Raw genomic sequence first — 21,947 nt, forward strand, 5'->3', positions numbered from 1 at the left:
TAGTAATTGAGTCTTTATGGACTAGACTAGACTTTCTAGACCTGGAGAGAGAAGGAGAAGGAGATCTAAACGTGACTTACTCTAGGTCCGCACCGGCTCTTGGGTTTTTGTTCTTCTTCCTGTGAATTTTCAAGTGAATTTGGGGATTAAATCTCCAAACGGAGTCCAAGTGCTGGTGCGAACCTAACCTGTATAGATGGAACATGGTGGACATGGCTGGCGCCTCCTGAATGTCTCCAATAAATAATTTCCATTGTTGGAGCATGATATTTTTTGCTGGAAATAGGATGACCTGGATTGGAGACTACTGCAGGTCACTTGTTTTGGGCAGAGGTCTCCTGACAGGACAGTGCTGGATTACCAATATTTTCATGAAGTTTGTCAGGGCGCCTGATGACTAATTCATCTCCACATTTTGGGCATTACATATCCTCCATCTCCATGACCAGCGCTCTATAGCTGCCTGTTGTAGACCTATACATGGATTCAGGCTCATACTACTTACAGCAGTGGTAGGGAACGTACGGCTCTCCAGCTGTTGCAAAACTACAACTCCCAGCATGCATACTTGCTGTGCTGTTCTTGGAACTCCCATGGAAGTGATTGGAGCATGATGGGAGTTGTAGTTTCACAGCAGCTGGAGAGCCAAAGGTTCCCTACCCCTGACTTACAGGGTTTATCCAAGCCCTGGTTCATTGCTGTCTTTATCAGGCCCCTGTGCTGTACGTATAGTATGAGCTTACTTACATCTATGCATTGTATATTATTAGGGCTGCCTTACTCCATGAGACTGGCTGGACTGCCATTGGGGATCTTGCTATTGTTTGGTGTGGCCTATGTCACAGGTAGGTGAAATTTCATGTAATTCATATACATAATGGCTATATAGTAGGAATATTTTATCACATATCTAGCCTGTGACCCCTTCAGTAAACTCATATTAGGGCACACGTAGCAGATAGATGGGTAGGGGTCACAGTCTGAAATATTCTTCAACCTATACCACGTTCACTCCCGCCAACAGGGTAGACAACTAAATGGGGTCCAGGATAGGTGAGGGAAGGTTAATAGCAGTGTTTATGTCTCCGTACCTCCAAAAATTCGGGTTGAATTCCAGTTGTGGATCAGTTCATCTCTATGGAAGAACCAGCACACAACAACCCAATGATTGTTGTAGTTTTTCATATCCCCTGTGGGGGTGCTGCAGGAAACTTGATCACAGCGCACTGGTGTGGGTCTATGTAGCAAGACATTCCATGCATATAGTAACCCCCCTCTTACTGGCTCCACCACTTGTCTGGCCCTCTCCGGTCTGATTTGCACCAAGCATCCCATACAATGGCCCTGTAAAACCGGATCGCAGTCATATATACGGCTTATTCCCAGCACGAACTACCACACACAGCAATGAGAACCCTCGGCACGCTCTGCTGCTATTCCTCCTGGTCGCCATGCTGTCAGCTTCCCCGTATTAGATGAGATATATGGACGCCGCCTGCTGCTTATCTCCTACCTAAATTCTGCTCTGGGGCGATGTTGCTCTGTCGTGTGCGGCGCAAACATCTCTCAGAGAAATTATCCTGCCATAAAAGAGTTAGAGGAACCCATCGCAGCTTCCTTTCCATCTGTAGGCCCTCGGGGTGCAAGTAGAGGAGACGATGGGACTGCAGCAAAAAAAGTTCTACTGATGATAGGGGTTTAATTAACGAATCCTGAGTCTGGGGGTAAAAGGCAAAAAAAATTATGCAAAAAATAGTAATGTGTCTGGAAAGAAAACAAGGAATGTGACAGCCTACAAGGTTCGTTATGGGATTACCATGTCCTAATGGGTGTATACTGTCAGTCGAAGACACCCTATGGTCCTCTACAATAAGACATACCATGGAGTAGGCTTTGGATTCTGTATGGACCCATGGGATAAACTGCCTGGCTCTGTGATATTCCTGCAACATACAAAGGTTTGGTGTGGCCCGCAGAAGTCTATGGGTGCCATATTACCATGTGCCTATATAAAGAAGAGGGGTAGACTGAAACTCCTAAATCACAATGCAGAATATGTAACAAGACCCCCTGCCACTATGTGCCATTTATAATACTGGTGGCTTCCTATGTGGCCGATGGGCTTATGTGACCTCCTCAGACACCAGAGTGCAGGTACATCTGATTCCTCTGCACCCCACTAATAGCATTTAGTCATCTGCTTTATAACAGTCTCGTGATCATAGGCAATGATGTGACTGCTGCAAAGAAAAACATTTACAGGATTGGTAAGTGTCAGCCTATTATTAGGGTTAGTGACCAGAGTGAAAATTGCAGGATTTATTACTTTTTTTAAAAAATATAGTGACATGGAAAATTAAACATAAATTTGATAATATGGTGACAAATCACATGGACCTATGGAAAGCCCTATAGTGATATATTGTAGTTAACGGTGACGACACTGAGTCCTTCCTGCAGGTGCAGTCTATTAATGTATAAATATGTATGTATATATATGTGTGTGTTTTACAGATTATTCCATGATTCTGCTGATCAGAGGAGGCGACATGTCTGGCACAAGCTCGTACCAAGCACTTGTCAGCAGGACATTTGGCTATCCTGGATATCTCCTGGTATCAGCGCTGCAGTTCTTATATCCCTTTGCTGGTATGATTCTTCTTACTGGAGGACATGAAGGCTGCACCAATGGCTACTCATATTAATGATACTTATAATTCTTAGTTTGCAGGAAATCTTCAGCACTTCTCTTCATATCATTCTTAACAATCTTTCACCACCTGCACCAGCTCCATTTATTTACATAATTAATAGCCTCTCTGGCACAGTTGGATTTTTTTCTCTAGCCCCCACCTTTCCTGAGAAATCAATGCCCTTATTGTGGTCAGGTTGCCCTCTCATACATGTAGCGTCTCCTCCTGATAACCAGCCATGATGTCCTTATTGTGGTCAGGTTATCTTCTCATACATGTAGTGTCCTCCTGATAACCAGCCATGATGTCCTTATTGTGGTCAGGTTATCTTCTCATACATGTAGTGTCCTCCTGATAACCAGCCATGATGTCCTTATTGTGGTCGGGTTATCTTCTCATACATGTAGTGTCCTCCTGATAACCAGCCATGATGTCCTTATTGTGATCAGGTTATCTTCTCATACATGTAATGTCCTCCTGATAACCAGCCATGATGTCCTTATTGTGGTCAGGTTATCTTCTCATTCATGTAGTGTCCTCCTGATAACCAGCCATGATGAACTTATTGTGGTCAGGTTATCTTCTCATACATGTAGTGTTCTCCTGATAACCAGCCATGATGTCCTTATTGTGGTCGGGTTATCTTCTCATACATGTAGTGTCTTCCTGATAACCAGCCATGATGTCCTTATTGTGGTCGGGTTATCTTCTCATACATGTAGTGTCCTCCTGATAACCAGCCATGATGTCCTTATTGTGGTCAGGTTATCTTCTCATACATGTAGTGTCCTCCTGATAACCAGCCATGATGTCCTTATTGTGGTCAGGTTATCTTCTCATACATGTAGTGTCCTCCTGATAACCAGCCATGATGTCCTTATTGTGGTCGGGTTATCTTCTCATACATGTAGTGTCCTCCTGATAACCAGCCATGATGTCCTTATTGTGATCAGGTTATCTTCTCATACATGTAATGTCCTCCTGATAACCAGCCATGATGTCCTTATTGTGGTCAGGTTATCTTCTCATTCATGTAGTGTCCTCCTGATAACCAGCCATGATGAACTTATTGTGGTCAGGTTATCTTCTCATACATGTAGTGTTCTCCTGATAACCAGCCATGATGTCCTTATTGTGGTCGGGTTATCTTCTCATACATGTAGTGTCTTCCTGATAACCAGCCATGATGTCCTTATTGTGGTCGGGTTATCTTCTCATACATGTAGTGTCCTCCTGATAACCAGCCATGATGTCCTTATTGTGGTCAGGTTATCTTCTCATACATGTAGTGTCCTCCTGATAACCAGCCATGATGTCCTTATTGTGATCAGGTTATCTTCTCATACATGTAATGTCCTCCTGATAACCAGCCATGATGTCCTTATTGTGGTCAGGTTATCTTCTCATTCATGTAGTGTCCTCCTGATAACCAGCCATGATGTCCTTATTGTGGTCAGGTTATCTTCTCATACATGTAGTGTCCTCCTGATAACCAGCCATGATGTCCTTATTGTGGTCAGGTTATCTTCTCATACATGTAGTGTCCTATCCTGATAACCAGCCATGATGTCCTTATTGTGGTCGGGTTATCTTCTCATACATGTAGTGTCTTCCTGATAACCAGCCATGATGTCCTTATTGTGGTCGGGTTATCTTCTCATACATGTAGTGTCCTCCTGATAACCAGCCATGATGTCCTTACTGTGGTCAGGTTATCTTCTCATACATTTAGTGTCTTCCTGATAACCAGACATGATGTCCTTATTGTGGTCAGGTTATCTTCTCATACATGTAGTGTCCTCCTGATAACCAGCCATGATGAACTTATTGTGGTCAGGTTATCTTCTCATACATGTAGTGTTCTCCTGATAACCAGCCATGATGTCCTTATTGTGGTCGGGTTATCTTCTCATACATGTAGTGTCTTCCTGATAACCAGCCATGATGTCCTTATTGTGGTCGGGTTATCTTCTCATACATGTAGTGTCCTCCTGATAACCAGCCATGATGTCCTTATTGTGGTCAGGTTATCTTCTCATACATGTAGTGTCCTCCTGATAACCTGTCCACAATAAGGGGACACCCCCTTTTAACTCCTTAGCTGTCCTGGTTAATGTGGTCGCATCCTTATGGGGTTGTTGAGCTGATTGTTTACAGTAATACTTCAGCCCCTCAGAAGAAGAATCCTCTTACTAAATAATTATGTGCACCGTCTATACTGTATATGTCCATACTCACTAATAACTATACAGTGTATGTGCTCACTAACTTTATAGGTGATCTCTATAACTACTGTATATACTTAAATATTGCATTAACTATATATGTGCACACTAACTATGTATGTGACATTCCCTAGTGGAAAAATTCACATCAGTCCCGTTAAAAGTCTTGGACTGACAGTCTGCAGTGATTTATGGTGAAGTTATATCTTATCTCCAGGCTTCAATATTTTCCAGCAATGATCAGCTACAATATCATCACAGGAGACATTTTGCCAAAAATATTTCAAAGAATCCCTGGAGGTGAGTTTCCTTGTGTAGTGTCATACTTTTCTTGTAATGACATAATAGCTGCCATGTATGTGAATGTCCTTATAGGTGCCGCATAGATAGATAGATGATAGATAGATAGATAGATAGATAGATAGATAGATAGATAGATAGATAGATAGATATTAACTGTCAGGGTCTGGGGTTGCTCGGTGGGGTGGCACACAAAAGTCCAGTTTCTTTAGTCCAAAACAAAGGTAGAGTTTATTTTCAATCAAAAAGGTAGTGCAGCAACAAAATACAAAAAATAAATCCCTGCCCGGCTAGGCTCTAACTAAACATAGAATAGGTTACCTCACCTAGAATAGTAGAAATCCAAAAGCCAGTAGAATCATTCAGGACACAGCTTCAAAAATATGACCTCTCTGTCAGCTCTCCAGCCAGGCTCTGCCCAGGTGTTGCTGCTGGAGCAACTTCTTAAGCTCTCTTGATGAGCAGACTCTCTGCAGCTGAGTCGCTGCCGGAACATCCCCAAAGTGTGGACTGGAGGGGGGGTGGAATGACTGGTCCCACTACCAACCTACCTGCCATTCCTAAAAATCCAGCCCAGTACTGAGCATTTACCAAAATGCTCAGCAGACGAAAGTTGTCTGCTGAGAACAAACATTCCTTCTGGAATGTTCTCATCTCACCCACCTTAGTAGTCTGGGTGAGACGTATACCCCTCCATTACCTGACCAGCCATCGGCTTACAGTAGGATAAAGATAACTAACCCCTGTTACATATTATAAGCTTGTTCTGAACTTTCCTTGCACGCAGTTACTACAGGAACTCTACTAGCTGACCGTCGTTTCGCCATCTTGAGCACAACAGTGGCGATCACTCTTCCTATAGCGTTATACCGGAACATGCAAAGACTAGGAAAGGTGAGCAGGAAATTAAACTTTGCTTTCTGATGTGTATTTTACTCTTTATGAATAGTTCTGATATGAACTCCCTGGCAGTGATTGTGGCGCTCGTCGAGCACTGCTTCCTTTTCGTAGGCAAAGGGACTGAGTTGTACTACCAAGCTCAGCCGCCATACAATGTTCCAAGTTTTGGCCACCCCAAATCCCCTCATTGTAGATAGTGGAGTCTGTGGCTCATCCATTAGGGTAACGGATTGTCTTAAGTAATGGCCCAGGTGAAACATGCAATACATTTGTACAGAGTGAATCTTATTGCTAGAAGATCACATAGTATATCAATGGAGGAGCCTTGTTACGAAAAGGAATTTGTCCAAGATGGAGATTGTCTTCTATGCAATGATTTGCTATTAATGGACTTTATGCCAATACTTTAGGAATTCTCATCCAGAAATACAATTCACTGTAAACAATCCAAGTACATTAATAGGGTGATTGTCTCGCTCCCTACAGGTATCTCTTATGTCCCTTCTCTTTACTGTGATCGTCCTGGCGATTGTTATTACTCGAGCATCATCACTGACAATGTGAGTATTGACTGAATTCATGATGGAAATGAAATGTTTCTCCGTTACTGGTAGGGAACATAGCAGAGTACACCGGACATGGTGGTTTAGTCATATCCCAATATACAGAGCACATGTTACATGCTATACAGGTGATGTAGAGAACACATGTTACATGATATACAGGGGACATGCAGAGCACATTTTACATGGATATACAGGGGATATACGGTATGTAGTGCACATATTACAATACCACCACTCATACAATACCACCACTCATCGAAAGCCTGTGCGTCCAGCTTCCCCCCACTCATAGAGAAGCCTGTGAGTCCTGCTTCCCCCCCAATAATAGAGAAAGTCTGTGAGTTCTGCTTCCTCTACCGCTCATAGAGAATGCCTTTGAGTCCTGCTTCCCCATCTATTCATAGAGAGAGACTGTGAGTCCTGCTTCCCCATCTATTCATAGAGAGAGACTGTGAGTCCTGCTTCCCCCCCACTCATATAGAAAGACCCTGTGAGTCCTGCTTCCTCATCTACATATAGATAAAGCCTGTGAGTCCTGCTTTCCCCACCAGTCATAGAAAGACCCTGTGAGCCCTGCTTCCCCCACCACTCATAGAGAAGCCTGTGAGCCCTGCTTCCCCCACCACTCATAGAGAAGCCTGTGAGTCCTGCTTCCCCCACCAGTCATAGAATGACCCTGTGAGTCCTGCTTCCTCATCTACTTATAGATAAAGACTGTGTGTCCTGGTTCCTCCCACTTATAGAGAATCCTGTGAGTCTTGCTCCCCCCCACCACCACTCATAGAGAAGCCTGTGAGTCCTGCTCCCCCCCACTCATAGAGAAGCCTGTGAGTCCTGCTCCTCTCCCCCCACTCATAGAGAAAGCCTGTGAGTCCTGCTCCTCTCCCCCCACTCATAGAGAAGCCTGTGAGTCCTGCTCCTCTCCCCCCACTCATAGAGAAAGCCTGTGAGTCCTGCTCCCCCCCCACCACCACCCATAGAGAAGCCTGTGAGTCCTGTTTCCTCCACTTGTTTGTCCTGCTTCTCACACCCAACTCATTTTGAATAGAGATGAGCGAACAGTGTTCTATCGAACTCATGTTCGATCGGATATTAGGCTGTTCGGCATGTTCGAATCAAATCGAACACCGCGTGGTAAAGTGCGCCATTACTCGATTCCCCTCCCACCTTCCCTGGCGCCTTTTTTGCTCCAATAACAGCGCAGGGTAGGTGGGACAGGAACTACGACACCGGTGACGTTGAAAAAAGTAGGCAAAACCCATTGGCTGCCGAAAACATGTGACCTCTAATTTAAAAGAACAGCGACGCCCAGCTTCGCGTCATTCTGAGCTTGCAATTCACCGAGGACGGAGGTTTCCGTCCAGCTAGCTAGGGCTTAGATTCTGGGTAGGCAGGGACAGGCTAGGATAGGAAGGAGAAGACAACCAACAGCTCTTGTAAGAGCTAAATTCCAGGGAGAAGCTTGTCAGTGTAACGTGGCACTGACGGGCTCAATCGCCGCAACCCAGCTTTCCCAGGATCCTGAATGGAATACACTGTCAGTGTATTCCCGTATACCCGATATATACCCCGATACCCGTTCCAACGGTGTGCCCCCCCACCTTCACCCCAGAAATACCCTGCAAGTCCCCTAGCAATAGAATTGGGGCTATATACACCCACAATTTTTACTACTGGTATACAGTGCCATTGTCTGACTGGGAATTCAAAGAATATATTGGGAATACAAATACCCTCATTTCTTGCTACTGCCATATAGTGCCAGTTTCTGACTGGTAATTCAAAGAATATATTGGGGTTACGTGCACCCACAATTTTTACTACTGGTATACAGTGCCATTGTCTGACTGGGAATTCAAAGAATATATTGGGAATACAAATACCCTCATTTCTTGCTACTGCCATATAGTGCCAGTGTCTGACTGGGAATTCAAAGAATATATTGGGGTTACGTGCACCCACAATTTTTACTACTGGTATACAGTGCCATTGTCTGACTGGGAATTCAAAGAGTATATTGGGAATACAAATACCCTCATTTCTTGCTACTGCCATATAGTGCCAGTTTCTGACTGGGAATTCAAAGAATATATTGGGGTTACGTGCACCCACAATTTTTACTACTGGTATACAGTGCCATTGTCTGACTGGGAATTCAAAGAGTATATTGGGAATACAAATACCCTCATTTCTTGCTACTGCCATATAGTGCCAGTTTCTGACTGGGAATTCAAAGAATATATTGGGGTTACGTGCACCCACAATTTTTACTACTGGTATACAGTGCCATTGTCTGACTGGGAATTCAAAGAGTATATTGGGAATACAAATACCCTCATTTCTTGCTACTGCCATATAGTGCCAGTTTCTGACTGGGAATTCAAAGAATATATTGGGGTTACGTGCACCCACAATTTTTACTACTGGTATACAGTGCCATTGTCTGACTGGGAATTCAAAGAGTATATTGGGAATACAAATACCCTCATTTCTTGCTACTGCCATATAGTGCCAGTTTCTGACTGGTAATTCAAAGAATATATTGGGGTTACGTGCACCCACAATTTTTACTACTGGTATACAGTGCCATTGTCTGACTGGGAATTCAAAGAGTATATTGGGAATACAAATACCCTCATTTCTTGCTACTGCCATATAGTGCCAGTTTCTGACTGGGAATTCAAAGAATATATTGGGGTTACGTGCACCCACAATTTTTACTACTGGTATACAGTGCCATTGTCTGACTGGGAATTCAAAGAATATATTGGGGTTATAAATACCCTCATTTCTTGCTACTGCCATATAGTGCCAGTTTCTGACTGGTAATTCAAAGAATATATTGGGGTTACGTGCACCCACAATTTTTACTACTGGTATACAGTGCCATTGTCTGACTGGGAATTCAAAGAGTATATTGGGAATACAAATACCCTCATTTCTTGCTACTGCCATATAGTGCCAGTTTCTGACTGGGAATTCAAAGAATATATTGGGGTTACGTGCACCCACAATTTTTACTACTGGTATACAGTGCCATTGTCTGACTGGGAATTCAAAGAGTATATTGGGAATACAAATACCCTCATTTCTTGCTACTGCCATATAGTGCCAGTTTCTGACTGGTAATTCAAAGAATATATTGGGGTTACGTGCACCCACAATTTTTACTACTGGTATACAGTGCCATTGTCTGACTGGGAATTCAAAGAGTATATTGGGAATACAAATACCCTCATTTCTTGCTACTGCCATATAGTGCCAGTTTCTGACTGGGAATTCAAAGAATATATTGGGGTTACGTGCACCCACAATTTTTACTACTGGTATACAGTGCCATTGTCTGACTGGGAATTCAAAGAGTATATTGGGAATACAAATACCCTCATTTCTTGCTACTGCCATATAGTGCCAGTTTCTGACTGGGAATTCAAAGAATATATTGGGGTTACGTGCACCCACAATTTTTACTACTGGTATACAGTGCCATTGTCTGACTGGGAATTCAAAGAGTATATTGGGAATACAAATACCCTCATTTCTTGCTACTGCCATATAGTGCCAGTTTCTGACTGGGAATTCAAAGAATATATTGGGGTTACGTGCACCCACAATTTTTACTACTGGTATACAGTGCCATTGTCTGACTGGGAATTCAAAGAGTATATTGGGAATACAAATACCCTCATTTCTTGCTACTGCCATATAGTGCCAGTTTCTGACTGGGAATTCAAAGAATATATTGGGGTTACGTGCACCCACAATTTTTACTACTGGTATACAGTGCCATTGTCTGACTGGGAATTCAAAGAGTATATTGGGAATACAAATACCCTCATTTCTTGCTACTGCCATATAGTGCCAGTTTCTGACTGGTAATTCAAAGAATATATTGGGGTTACGTGCACCCACAATTTTTACTACTGGTATACAGTGCCATTGTCTGACTGGGAATTCAAAGAGTATATTGGGAATACAAATACCCTCATTTCTTGCTACTGCCATATAGTGCCAGTTTCTGACTGGGAATTCAAAGAATATATTGGGGTTACGTGCACCCACAATTTTTACTACTGGTATACAGTGCCATTGTCTGACTGGGAATTCAAAGAGTATATTGGGAATACAAATACCCTCATTTCTTGCTACTGCCATATAGTGCCAGTTTCTGACTGGGAATTCAAAGAATATATTGGGGTTACGTGCACCCACAATTTTTACTACTGGTATACAGTGCCATTGTCTGACTGGGAATTCAAAGAGTATATTGGGAATACAAATACCCTCATTTCTTGCTACTGCCATATAGTGCCAGTTTCTGACTGGGAATTCAAAGAATATATTGGGGTTACGTGCACCCACAATTTTTACTACTGGTATACAGTGCCATTGTCTGACTGGGAATTCAAAGAGTATATTGGGAATACAAATACCCTCATTTCTTGCTACTGCCATATAGTGCCAGTTTCTGACTGGGAATTCAAAGAATATATTGGGGTTACGTGCACCCACAATTTTTACTACTGGTATACAGTGCCAATTTCTAACTAGGAATTCAAAATGCGCAAGGCTCCCGGAAAGGGACGTGGACGAGGCCGTGGGCGAGGTCGGGGGAATGGTTCTGGGGAGCAAGGTAGCAGTGAAGCCACAGGGCGTCCCGTGCCTACTCCTGTGGGGCAGCAAGCATTGCGCCACTCCACAGTGCCAGGGTTGCTTGCCACATTAACTAAACTGCAGGGTACAAACCTTAGTAGGCCCGAGAACCAGGAACAGGTCTTGCAATGGCTGTCAGAGAACGCTTACAGCACATTGTCCAGCAGCCAGTCAGACTCTGCCTCCTCTCCTCCTATTACCCAACAGTCTTGTCTTCCTTCCTCCCAAAATTCCGAAGCTTTACAGAACAATAACCCAAACTGTCCCTGCTCCCCAGAGCTGTTCTCCGCTCCTTTCATTGTCCCTCAACCTGCCTCTCCACGTCACGATTCCACGAACCTAACAGAGGAGCATCTGTGTCCAGATGCTCAAACACTAGAGTCTCCTCCATCTCCGTTCGATTTGGTGGTGGATGACCAGCAACCCACCCTCATCGACGATGATGTGACGCAGTTGCCGTCAGGGCATCCAGTTGACCGGCGCATTGTGCGGGAGGAGGAGATGAGACAGGAGTTGGAAGAGGAAGTGGTGGATGATGAGGACACTGACCCGACCTGGACAGGGGGGATGTCAAGCGGGGAAAGTAGTGTGGATGTTGAGGCAGGTGCAGCACCAAAAAGGGTAGCTAGAGGCAGAGGCAGAGGTCAGCAGCTTAGGCGAAGCCAGGCCACACCCGGAATCTCCCAAGATGTTCCAGTTCGTACCCAGCCCCGAAAAACTCCCACCTCGAGGGCACGTTTCTCGAAGGTGTGGAGTTTTTTCAAGGAATGCGCCGAGGACAGATATAGTGTTGTCTGCACAATTTGCCTCTCGAAATTGATTAGGGGCTCTGAGAAGAGCAACCTGTCCACCACTTCAATGCGCCGTCATTTGGAATCCAAGCACTGGAATCAGTGGCAGGCAGCAACGGCAGGACAAAGGCCGCCTGCCGTTCACGCCACTGCCACTGCCTCTGCCTCTGCCACTGCCACTGCTGACTGTGCTGGCGATGCACTCCAGAGGACGAGCCAGGACACCACTTCATCTGCCTCCGCCACTTTGTTGACTTCTACCTCATCCTCCCCTGGTCCTGTCTTATCTCCTTCTCCTGCACCATCAAAGGCACCATCAGGCGTTTCTTTACAACAACCCACCATCTCTCAGACATTGGAGCGGCGGCAGAAATACACTGCTAACCACCCACACGCGCAAGCCTTGAACGCCAACATCGCTAAACTGCTGGCCCAGGAGATGTTGGCGTTCCGGCTTGTTGAAACTCCCGCCTTCCTGGACCTGATGGCAACTGCGGCACCTCGCTATGCCGTCCCTAGCCGTCACTACTTCTCCCGGTGTGCCGTCCCCGCCTTGCACCAGCACGTGTCACTCAACATCAGGCGGGCCCTTAGTTCCGCGCTTTGCACAAAGGTCCACTTGACCACCGACGCGTGGACAAGTGCATGCGGACAGGGACGCTACATTTCACTGACGGCACACTGGGTGAATGTAGTTGAGGCTGGGACTGCTTCCCAAACTGGCCCGGTGTACCTCGTCTCCCCGCCTAACATTCCTGGCAGGGACACGAGAAGAACACCCCCCTCCTCCTCCTCCTCTACCGCCTCCTCCTCCGCCACCGCCTCCTCCTCCGCCACCGCCTCCTCCTCCGCTGTTAGATTGACCCCAGCTACGAGTTGGAAACGTTGCAGCACTGGCGTTGGTAGACGTCAGCAGGCTGTGCTGAAGCTGATCAGCTTGGGGGACAGACAGCACACTGCCTCCGAGGTGAGGGATGCCCTCCTCGATGAGACGGCAATATGGTTTGAGCCGCTGCACCTGGGCCCAGGCATGGTCGTTTGTGATAACGGCCGGAACCTGGTAGCAGCTCTGGAGCTTGCCGGACTCCAACATGTTCCATGCCTGGCCCACGTCTTCAACCTAGTGGTGCAACGTTTCCTAAAGAGCTACCCCAATGTTCCAGAGCTACTGGTGAAAGTGCGGCGCATGTGCGCCCACTTTCGCAAGTCGACAGTAGCCGCTGCTAGCTTAAAATCTCTCCAGCAACGCCTGCATGTGCCACAACACCGGCTTTTGTGCGACGTCCCCACACGCTGGAACTCAACGTTTCAGATGTTGAATAGAGTGGTTGAGCAGCAGAGACCTTTGATGGAATACCAGCTACAAAACCCTAGGGTGCCACAAAGTCAGCTGCCTCAGTTTCACATCCATGAGTGGCCATGGATGAGAGACCTTTGTGACATCCTACGGGTCTTTGAGGAGTCCACAAGGAGGGTGAGCTCTGAGGATGCGATGGTGAGCCTTACAATCCCGCTCTTGTGTGTTCTGAGAGAATCCCTGATTGACATCAGGGATAACTCAGATCACACAGAGGAGTTAGGGATAGCATCCGATCCGTCACAGCTGGAGAGTAGGTCCACACATCTGTCCGCTTCACTGCGTTTAATGGAGGAGGAGGAGGAGGAGGAGGAGGAAGAAGAGTTGTCCGATGATGTGATGGTGATACAGGAGGCTTCCGGGCAACTTCGAATCGTCCCATTGTTGCAGCGCGGATGGGTAGACATGGAGGATGAGGAGGAAATGGAGATTGAACTTTCCGGTGGGGCCAGAGGAGTCATGCCAACTAACACTGTGGCAGACATGGCTGAGTTCATGTTGGGGTGCTTTACAACCGACAAGCGTATTGTCAAAATCATGGAGGACAACCAGTACTGGATCTTTGCTATCCTTGACCCCCGGTATAAAAACAACATCTCGTCTTTTATTCCGGTAGAGGGGAGGGCCAATCGCATCAATGCTTGCCACAGGCAATTGGTGCAGAATATGATGGAGATGTTTCCAGCATGTGACGTTGGCGGCAGGGAGGGCAGTTCCTCCAGTAGGCAACCAAGTTCTCACCGGTCCACACAAACGAGGGGCACACTGTCTAAGGTCTGGGACACCTTGATGGCACCCCCTCGCCAAAGTGCCGCCACGGAGGGTCCTAGTGTCACCAGGCGTGAGAAGTATAGGCGCATGTTGCGGGAATACCTTTCCGACCACAGCCCTGTCCTCTCCGACCCCTCTGCGCCCTACACGTATTGGGTGTCGAAGTTGGACCTGTGGCTTGAACTTGCCCTATATGCCTTGGAGGTGCTGTCCTGTCCTGCCGCCAGCGTCCTATCTGAGAGGGTGTTCAGTGCAGCCGGTGGCATCATCACTGACAAGCGCACCCGTCTGTCAGCTGAGAGTGCCGACCGGCTCACTTTGATAAAAATGAACCACCACTGGATAGAGCCTTCATTTTTGTGCCCACCTGTGTAAAGCACCCCAACATGAAACTCCATGTCTGTACTCAACCTCTCCAATTCCTCCGCATCCTCATACTCATCCACCATAAGCGTTGCACAATTCTGCTAATACTAGGCTCCCTCCAACATGATTTCCCCCAACTCTGCTGGTTAGAGGCTCCCTCCACCCTGATTTCCACCAACTCTGCTGGTTAGAGGCTCCCTCCACCCTGCTTTCCCACAACTCTGCTGGTTAGAGGCTCCTTCCACCATGAATTTGCCCAAACTGGGCTGTTTAGAGGCTCCCTCCACCATGAATTGGTCCAAACTGGGTTTTTTAGAGGCTCCCTCCACCATGAATTGGTCCAAACTGGGCTGGTTAGAGGCTCCCTCCACCATGAATTGGTCCAAACTGGGCTGGTTAGAGGCTCCCTCCACCATGAATTTGCCCAAACTGGGCTGGTTAGAGGCTCCCTCCACAATTAATTGGTCCAAACTGGGCTAATTAGAGGCTCCCTCCACCATGAATTGGTCCAAACTGGGTTTTTTAGAGGCTCCCTCCACCATGAATTTGCCCAAACTGGGCTGTTTAGAGGCTCCCTCCACCATGAATTGGTCCAAACTGGGCTGGTTAGAGGCTCCCTCCACCATGAATTTCCCAAAACTTGGCTGTTTAGAGGCTCCCTCCACCATTAATTGGTCCAAACTGGGCTGGTTAGAGGCTCCCTCCACCATGAATTTGCCCAAACTGGGGTGGTTAGAGGCTCCCTCCACCATTAATTGGTCCAAACTGGGCTGGTTAGAGGCTCCCTCCACAATTAATTGGTCCAAACTGGGCTAATTAGAGGCTCCCTCCACCATGAATTGGTCCAAACTGGGTTTTTTAGAGGCTCCCTCCACCATGAATTTGCCCAAACTGGGCTGTTTAGAGGCTCCCTCCACCATGAATTGGTCCAAACTGGGCTGGTTAGAGGCTCCCTCCACCATGAATTGGTCCAAACTGGGCTGGTTAGAGGCTCCCTCCACCATGAATTTCCCAAAACTTGGCTGTTTAGAGGCTCCCTCCACCATTAATTGGTCCAAACTGGGCTGGTTAGAGGCTCCCTCCACCATGAATTTGCCCAAACTGGGCTGTTTAGAGGCTCCCTCCACCATGAATTTGCCCAAACTGGGCTGGTTAGAGGCTCCCTCCACCATGAATTGGTCCAAACTGGGCTGGTTAGAGGCTCCCTCCACCATGAATTTGCCCAAACTGGGCTGTTTAGAGGCTCCCTCCACCATGAATTTGCCCAAACTGGGCTGGTTAGAGGCTCCCTCCACCATGAATTGGTCCAAACGGGTTTTTAGAGGCTCCCTTCACCATGAATTGGTCCAAACTTGGCTGTTTAGAGGCTCCCTCCACCATGAATTTGCCCAAACTGGGCTGTTTAGAGGCTCCCTCCACCATGAATTGGTCCAAACTGGGCTGGTTAGAGGCTCCCTCCACCATGAATTTCCCAAAACTTGGCTGTTTAGAGGCTCCCTCCACCATTAATTGGTCCAAACTGGGCTGGTTAGAGGCTCCCTCCACCATGAATTTGCCCAAACTGGGCTGTTTAGAGGCTCCCTCCACCATGAATTTGCCCAAACTGGGCTGGTTAGAGGCTCCCTCCACCATGAATTGGTCCAAACTGGGCTGGTTAGAGGCTCCCTCCACAATTAATTGGTCCAAACTGGGCTAATTAGAGGCTCCCTCCACCATGAATTGGTCCAAACTGGGTTTTTTAGAGGCTCCCTCCACCATGAATTTGCCCAAACTGGGCTGTTTAGAGGCTCCCTCCACCATGAATTGGTCCAAACTGGGCTGGTTAGAGGCTCCCTCCACCATGAATTTCCCAAAACTTGGCTGTTTAGAGGCTCCCTCCACCATTAATTGGTCCAAACTGGGCTGGTTAGAGGCTCCCTCCACCATGAATTTGCCCAAACTGGGGTGGTTAGAGGCTCCCTCCACCATTAATTGGTCCAAACTGGGCTGGTTAGAGGCTCCCTCCACAATTAATTGGTCCAAACTGGGCTAATTAGAGGCTCCCTCCACCATGAATTGGTCCAAACTGGGTTTTTTAGAGGCTCCCTCCACCATGAATTTGCCCAAACTGGGCTGTTTAGAGGCTCCCTCCACCATGAATTGGTCCAAACTGGGCTGGTTAGAGGCTCCCTCCACCATGAATTGGTCCAAACTGGGCTGGTTAGAGGCTCCCTCCACCATGAATTTCCCAAAACTTGGCTGTTTAGAGGCTCCCTCCACCATTAATTGGTCCAAACTGGGCTGGTTAGAGGCTCCCTCCACCATGAATTTGCCCAAACTGGGCTGTTTAGAGGCTCCCTCCACCATGAATTTGCCCAAACTGGGCTGGTTAGAGGCTCCCTCCACCATGAATTGGTCCAAACTGGGCTGGTTAGAGGCTCCCTCCACCATGAATTTGCCCAAACTGGGCTGTTTAGAGGCTCCCTCCACCATGAATTTGCCCAAACTGGGCTGGTTAGAGGCTCCCTCCACCATGAATTGGTCCAAACGGGTTTTTAGAGGCTCCCTTCACCATGAATTGGTCCAAACTTGGCTGTTTAGAGGCTCCCTCCACCATGAATTTGCCCAAACTGGGCTGTTTAGAGGCTCCCTCCACCATGAATTGGTCCAAACTGGGCTGGTTAGAGGCTCCCTCCACCATGAATTTCCCAAAACTTGGCTGTTTAGAGGCTCCCTCCACCATTAATTGGTCCAAACTGGGCTGGTTAGAGGCTCCCTCCACCATGAATTTGCCCAAACTGGGCTGTTTAGAGGCTCCCTCCACCATGAATTTGCCCAAACTGGGCTGGTTAGAGGCTCCCTCCACCATGAATTGGTCCAAACTGGGCTGGTTAGAGGCTCCCTCCACCATGAATTTGCCCAAACTGGGCTGTTTAGAGGCTCCCTCCACCATGAATTTGCCCAAACTGGGCTGGTTAGAGGCTCCCTCCACCATTAATTGGTCCAAACTGGGCTGGTTAGAGGCTCCCTCCACCATGAATTTGCCCAAACTGGGCTGTTTAGAGGCTCCCTCCACCATGAATTTGCCCAAACTGGGCTGGTTAGAGGCTCCCTCCACCATGAATTGGTCCAAACTGGGCTGGTTAGAGGCTCCCTCCACCATGAATTTGCCCAAACTGGGCTGTTTAGAGGCTCCCTCCACCATGAATTTGCCCAAACTGGGCTGGTTAGAGGCTCCCTCCACCATGAATTGGTCCAAACGGGTTTTTAGAGGCTCCCTTCACCATGAATTTGCCCAAACTGGGCTGGTTAGAGGCTCCCTCCACCATTAATTGGTCCAAACTGGGCTGGTTAGAGGCTCCCTCCACCATGAATTTGCCCAAACTGGGCTGTTTAGAGGCTCCCTCCACCATGAATTTGCCCAAACTGGGCTGGTTAGAGGCTCCCTCCACCATGAATTGGTCCAAACTGGGCTGGTTAGAGGCTCCCTCCACCATGAATTTGCCCAAACTGGGCTGTTTAGAGGCTCCCTCCACCATGAATTTGCCCAAACTGGGCTGGTTAGAGGCTCCCTCCACCATGAATTGGTCCAAACGGGTTTTTAGAGGCTCCCTCCACCATGAATTTGCCCAAACTGGGCTGTTTAGAGGCTCCCTCCACCATGAATTGGTCCAAACTGGGCTGGTTAGAGGCTCCCTCCACCATGAATTTCCCAAAACTTGGCTGTTTAGAGGCTCCCTCCACCATTAATTGGTCCAAACTGGGCTGGTTAGAGGCTCCCTCCACCATGAATTTGCCCAAACTGGGGTGGTTAGAGGCTCCCTCCACCATTAATTGGTCCAAACTGGGCTGGTTAGAGGCTCCCTCCACAATTAATTGGTCCAAACTGGGCTAATTAGAGGCTCCCTCCACCATGAATTGGTCCAAACTGGGTTTTTTAGAGGCTCCCTCCACCATGAATTTGCCCAAACTGGGCTGTTTAGAGGCTCCCTCCACCATGAATTGGTCCAAACTGGGCTGGTTAGAGGCTCCCTCCACCATGAATTGGTCCAAACTGGGCTGGTTAGAGGCTCCCTCCACCATGAATTTCCCAAAACTTGGCTGTTTAGAGGCTCCCTCCACCATTAATTGGTCCAAACTGGGCTGGTTAGAGGCTCCCTCCACCATGAATTTGCCCAAACTGGGCTGTTTAGAGGCTCCCTCCACCATGAATTTGCCCAAACTGGGCTGGTTAGAGGCTCCCTCCACCATGAATTGGTCCAAACTGGGCTGGTTAGAGGCTCCCTCCACCATGAATTTGCCCAAACTGGGCTGTTTAGAGGCTCCCTCCACCATGAATTTGCCCAAACTGGGCTGGTTAGAGGCTCCCTCCACCATGAATTGGTCCAAACTGGGCTGGTTAGAGGCTCCCTCCACCATGAATTTGCCCAAACTGGGCTGTTTAGAGGCTCCCTCCACCATGAATTTGCCCAAACTGGGCTGGTTAGAGGCTCCCTCCACCATGAATTGGTCCAAACGGGTTTTTAGAGGCTCCCTTCACCATGAATTGGTCCAAACTTGGCTGTTTAGAGGCTCCCTCCACCATGAATTGGTCCAAACTGGGGTGGTTAGAGGCTCCCTCCACCATGAATTTGCCCAAACTGGGCTGTTTAGAGGCTCCCTCCACCATGAATTGGTCCAAACTGGGTTTTTTAGAGGCTCCCTCCACCATGAATTGGTCCAAACTGGGCTGGTTAGAGGCTCCCTCCACCATGAATTGGTCCAAACTGGGGTGGTTAGAGGCTCCCTCCACCATTAATTGGTCCAAACTGGGCTGGTTAGAGGCTCCCTCCACCATTAATTGGTCCAAACTGGGCTGGTTAGAGGCTCCCTCCACCATGAATTTGCCCAAACTGGGCTGGTTAGAGGCTCCCTCCACCATGAATTGGTCCAAACTGGGGTTTTTAGAGGCTCCCTCCACCATGAATTGGTCCAAACTGGGGTTTTTAGAGTCTCCCTCCACCATGAATTGGTCCAAACTGGGGTTTTTAGAGGCTCCCTCCACCATGAATTTGCCCAAACTCTGCTGGTTAGAGGCTCAATCCACCCTGATTTTCAAAACAAATGTTGGTGCCAACCTCAACTTACTACAAGGGCCAAATTCACTGCTGGTGACAAGCTCTCCTCACTGCAAGTGCCAAATACACATGTTTCAAGGTGTTTTCCTACTGTCAGAGAGGTGGTATTGAGTGTGTAAAGTGTGTAGTTGTTAGGCTGTGATGTTGGGGTAATAGAGGGTCTTTGGTGTGTTAGATGCCCCCAGACATGCTTCCCCTGCTGTCCCAGTGTGATTCCAGAGGTGTTGGCATCATTTCCTGGGGTGTCATAGTGGACTTGGTGACCCTCCAGACACGGATTTGGGTTTCCCCCTTAACGAGTATCTGTTCCCCATAGACTATAATGGGGTTCGAAACCCGTTCGAACACACGAACATTGAGCGGCTGTTCGAATCGAATTTCGAACCTCGAACATTTTAGTGTTCGCTCATCTCTAATTTTGAATCATTGGGCTGCTCCTGCCATGACTCCTGACGCGTTTCTGTTGTCGAATATAATGTCATCCAGGCACTAGAAGTGATGTTACTGACTGCTGCATCCCTACACGTACTTATATAAGGGAACAACACAGATTCCTTAGTTGACATTTTGAGTTTCTATCCTTAAATGATATTTTTTTTCTGCAACAAATTTCTCCCCTTTTTAACAAAATGTTCTGAAATGAAAATATTCCTGTAACCCCAGCCCAATAACCATTATGAAATATAATAGCAGCAGCTTTTGTGACCAGCTTCACAGTTTGTATTCCACATCGACCACAAGGGGGCAGCTTTTCTTTTATAGACATTCTCGCCTTACATGGAAAAAAAGAACTAAAGATCTTGTGTGTTTGTGCGGTTTTGCTACTGACCCTGAGCAGGGATGATTGTTTTATTTTCTATTTTCTCCGCACCAGAGAGATCAGATTTTTTTTTTTTTTAAAGAAACACGAAAAATGGTTAATATTTTATGACGGAGAATGTTCTGCTCAATGTTATGGTGAATAGAAAACAATAATGTAAATGACAATTCAGATTATGTAACTGATTCAGCCCAAAGAGGAAAATGTGCAGTGTATGATAATGTGCATATAATAATGTATAATTATGTATGATGTGTGTATGAAATGTGCATGTGATCATATGTGATTCTGTACGTATGTATGTAATGATGACATATGTATGATGGTGTGAGCACGATTATGTGTAATGTGCGTATGATAATGTATGTATGAAATTGTGCATGTGATTATGTATGTATAAGGATGTATGATGTGCAGATAATAAATATACATGTGATTGTGTATAATAATGTATGATGATGTGTGTATGACAATGCATGTATGGAAATGTGCATGTGATAATATATGATTGTGCATAATCTATGATAATATATTTGCGATTATGTATGATGTGCATATGATAATGTATGCGTCTGACTGTGTATGATAATGTGCGTGTGACTATGTTTGATGATGTGTGTATAATAATGTACATGTGTATGATTGTGTGTGATGATGTATGTATGATTATGTACATATGATGACATGTGTATGATAATGTGTCTATGATGATGTGTGTAATTCTGTATGTATAATTATATATGATGTGCATGTGATTATATATAATTATGTATAGTGTGCGTATGATAAATATGTATCTGACTATGTATGATAATGTGCATGTGATTAGGTATGTATGATGATGCGTGTATGATAACGAGTATATAATAACATGTGTATGATAACGTATTTATGATAATGTAAAGAATTAACAGAAAAACTGACATGGGTTATGTCGGTGTCATAATGCGTTGCGAAGCCAACCTGACCCATGTGATGTCTGTGACGTCACTAAAGAGGTCTGAAGACAACAGGTAGTTGCACCAGAGCCCAGGAGAGGGGAGTAAGATCACATTTAGTTTTTCAATTTTTTTCCCATGTTCAGTAGTGGCCCAATGTGTCCCTGAGGATTGCAGGCGATAGCTTCACCACTGATCTAGGGGCATTTATAGACCTTCCTGAAGAGATCTCACAGATGAGCTGCTGTCACGTTGTATGGGCTGTATCAAGAGGAGCATGGCGTCTGTACGATCACTGTTCTATTCAGAAAGTTCAAAAGACCCCCCACCCTGACAATCCCCAGAGCTCGGACCTCCATGGATCAGTCTCTTACCCTATCTCCTGTGGATAGACTGCAGATTATAAACCCAGAACATTCCCTTTAAGGCATCTGGAAAGATGAGGGTAACAAATTTCGAGAGTAATTACAC

General features: G+C 46.6%; 1 protein-coding gene across 1 annotated transcript in view; it reads left to right on the forward strand.

Moving 5' to 3' along the window:
• Positions 1–770: 770 nt before the first annotated feature.
• The window catches only part of SLC38A11 (solute carrier family 38 member 11), a 30,758-nt gene continuing 9,581 nt past the window's right edge, over positions 771–21,947 (forward strand). The window contains exons 1-5 of the mRNA XM_075285469.1: positions 771–845; positions 2,515–2,649; positions 5,153–5,218; positions 6,006–6,112; positions 6,605–6,678. Coding sequence (XP_075141570.1) covers positions 785–845; positions 2,515–2,649; positions 5,153–5,218; positions 6,006–6,112; positions 6,605–6,678 — 443 coding nt within the window. The 5' untranslated portion in view covers positions 771–784. The remainder of the gene's footprint in view (positions 846–2,514; positions 2,650–5,152; positions 5,219–6,005; positions 6,113–6,604; positions 6,679–21,947) is intronic.

This window comes from Leptodactylus fuscus, chromosome 8 (assembly GCF_031893055.1).
Source record: "Leptodactylus fuscus isolate aLepFus1 chromosome 8, aLepFus1.hap2, whole genome shotgun sequence".
Taxonomy (NCBI): Eukaryota; Metazoa; Chordata; class Amphibia; order Anura; family Leptodactylidae; genus Leptodactylus; species Leptodactylus fuscus.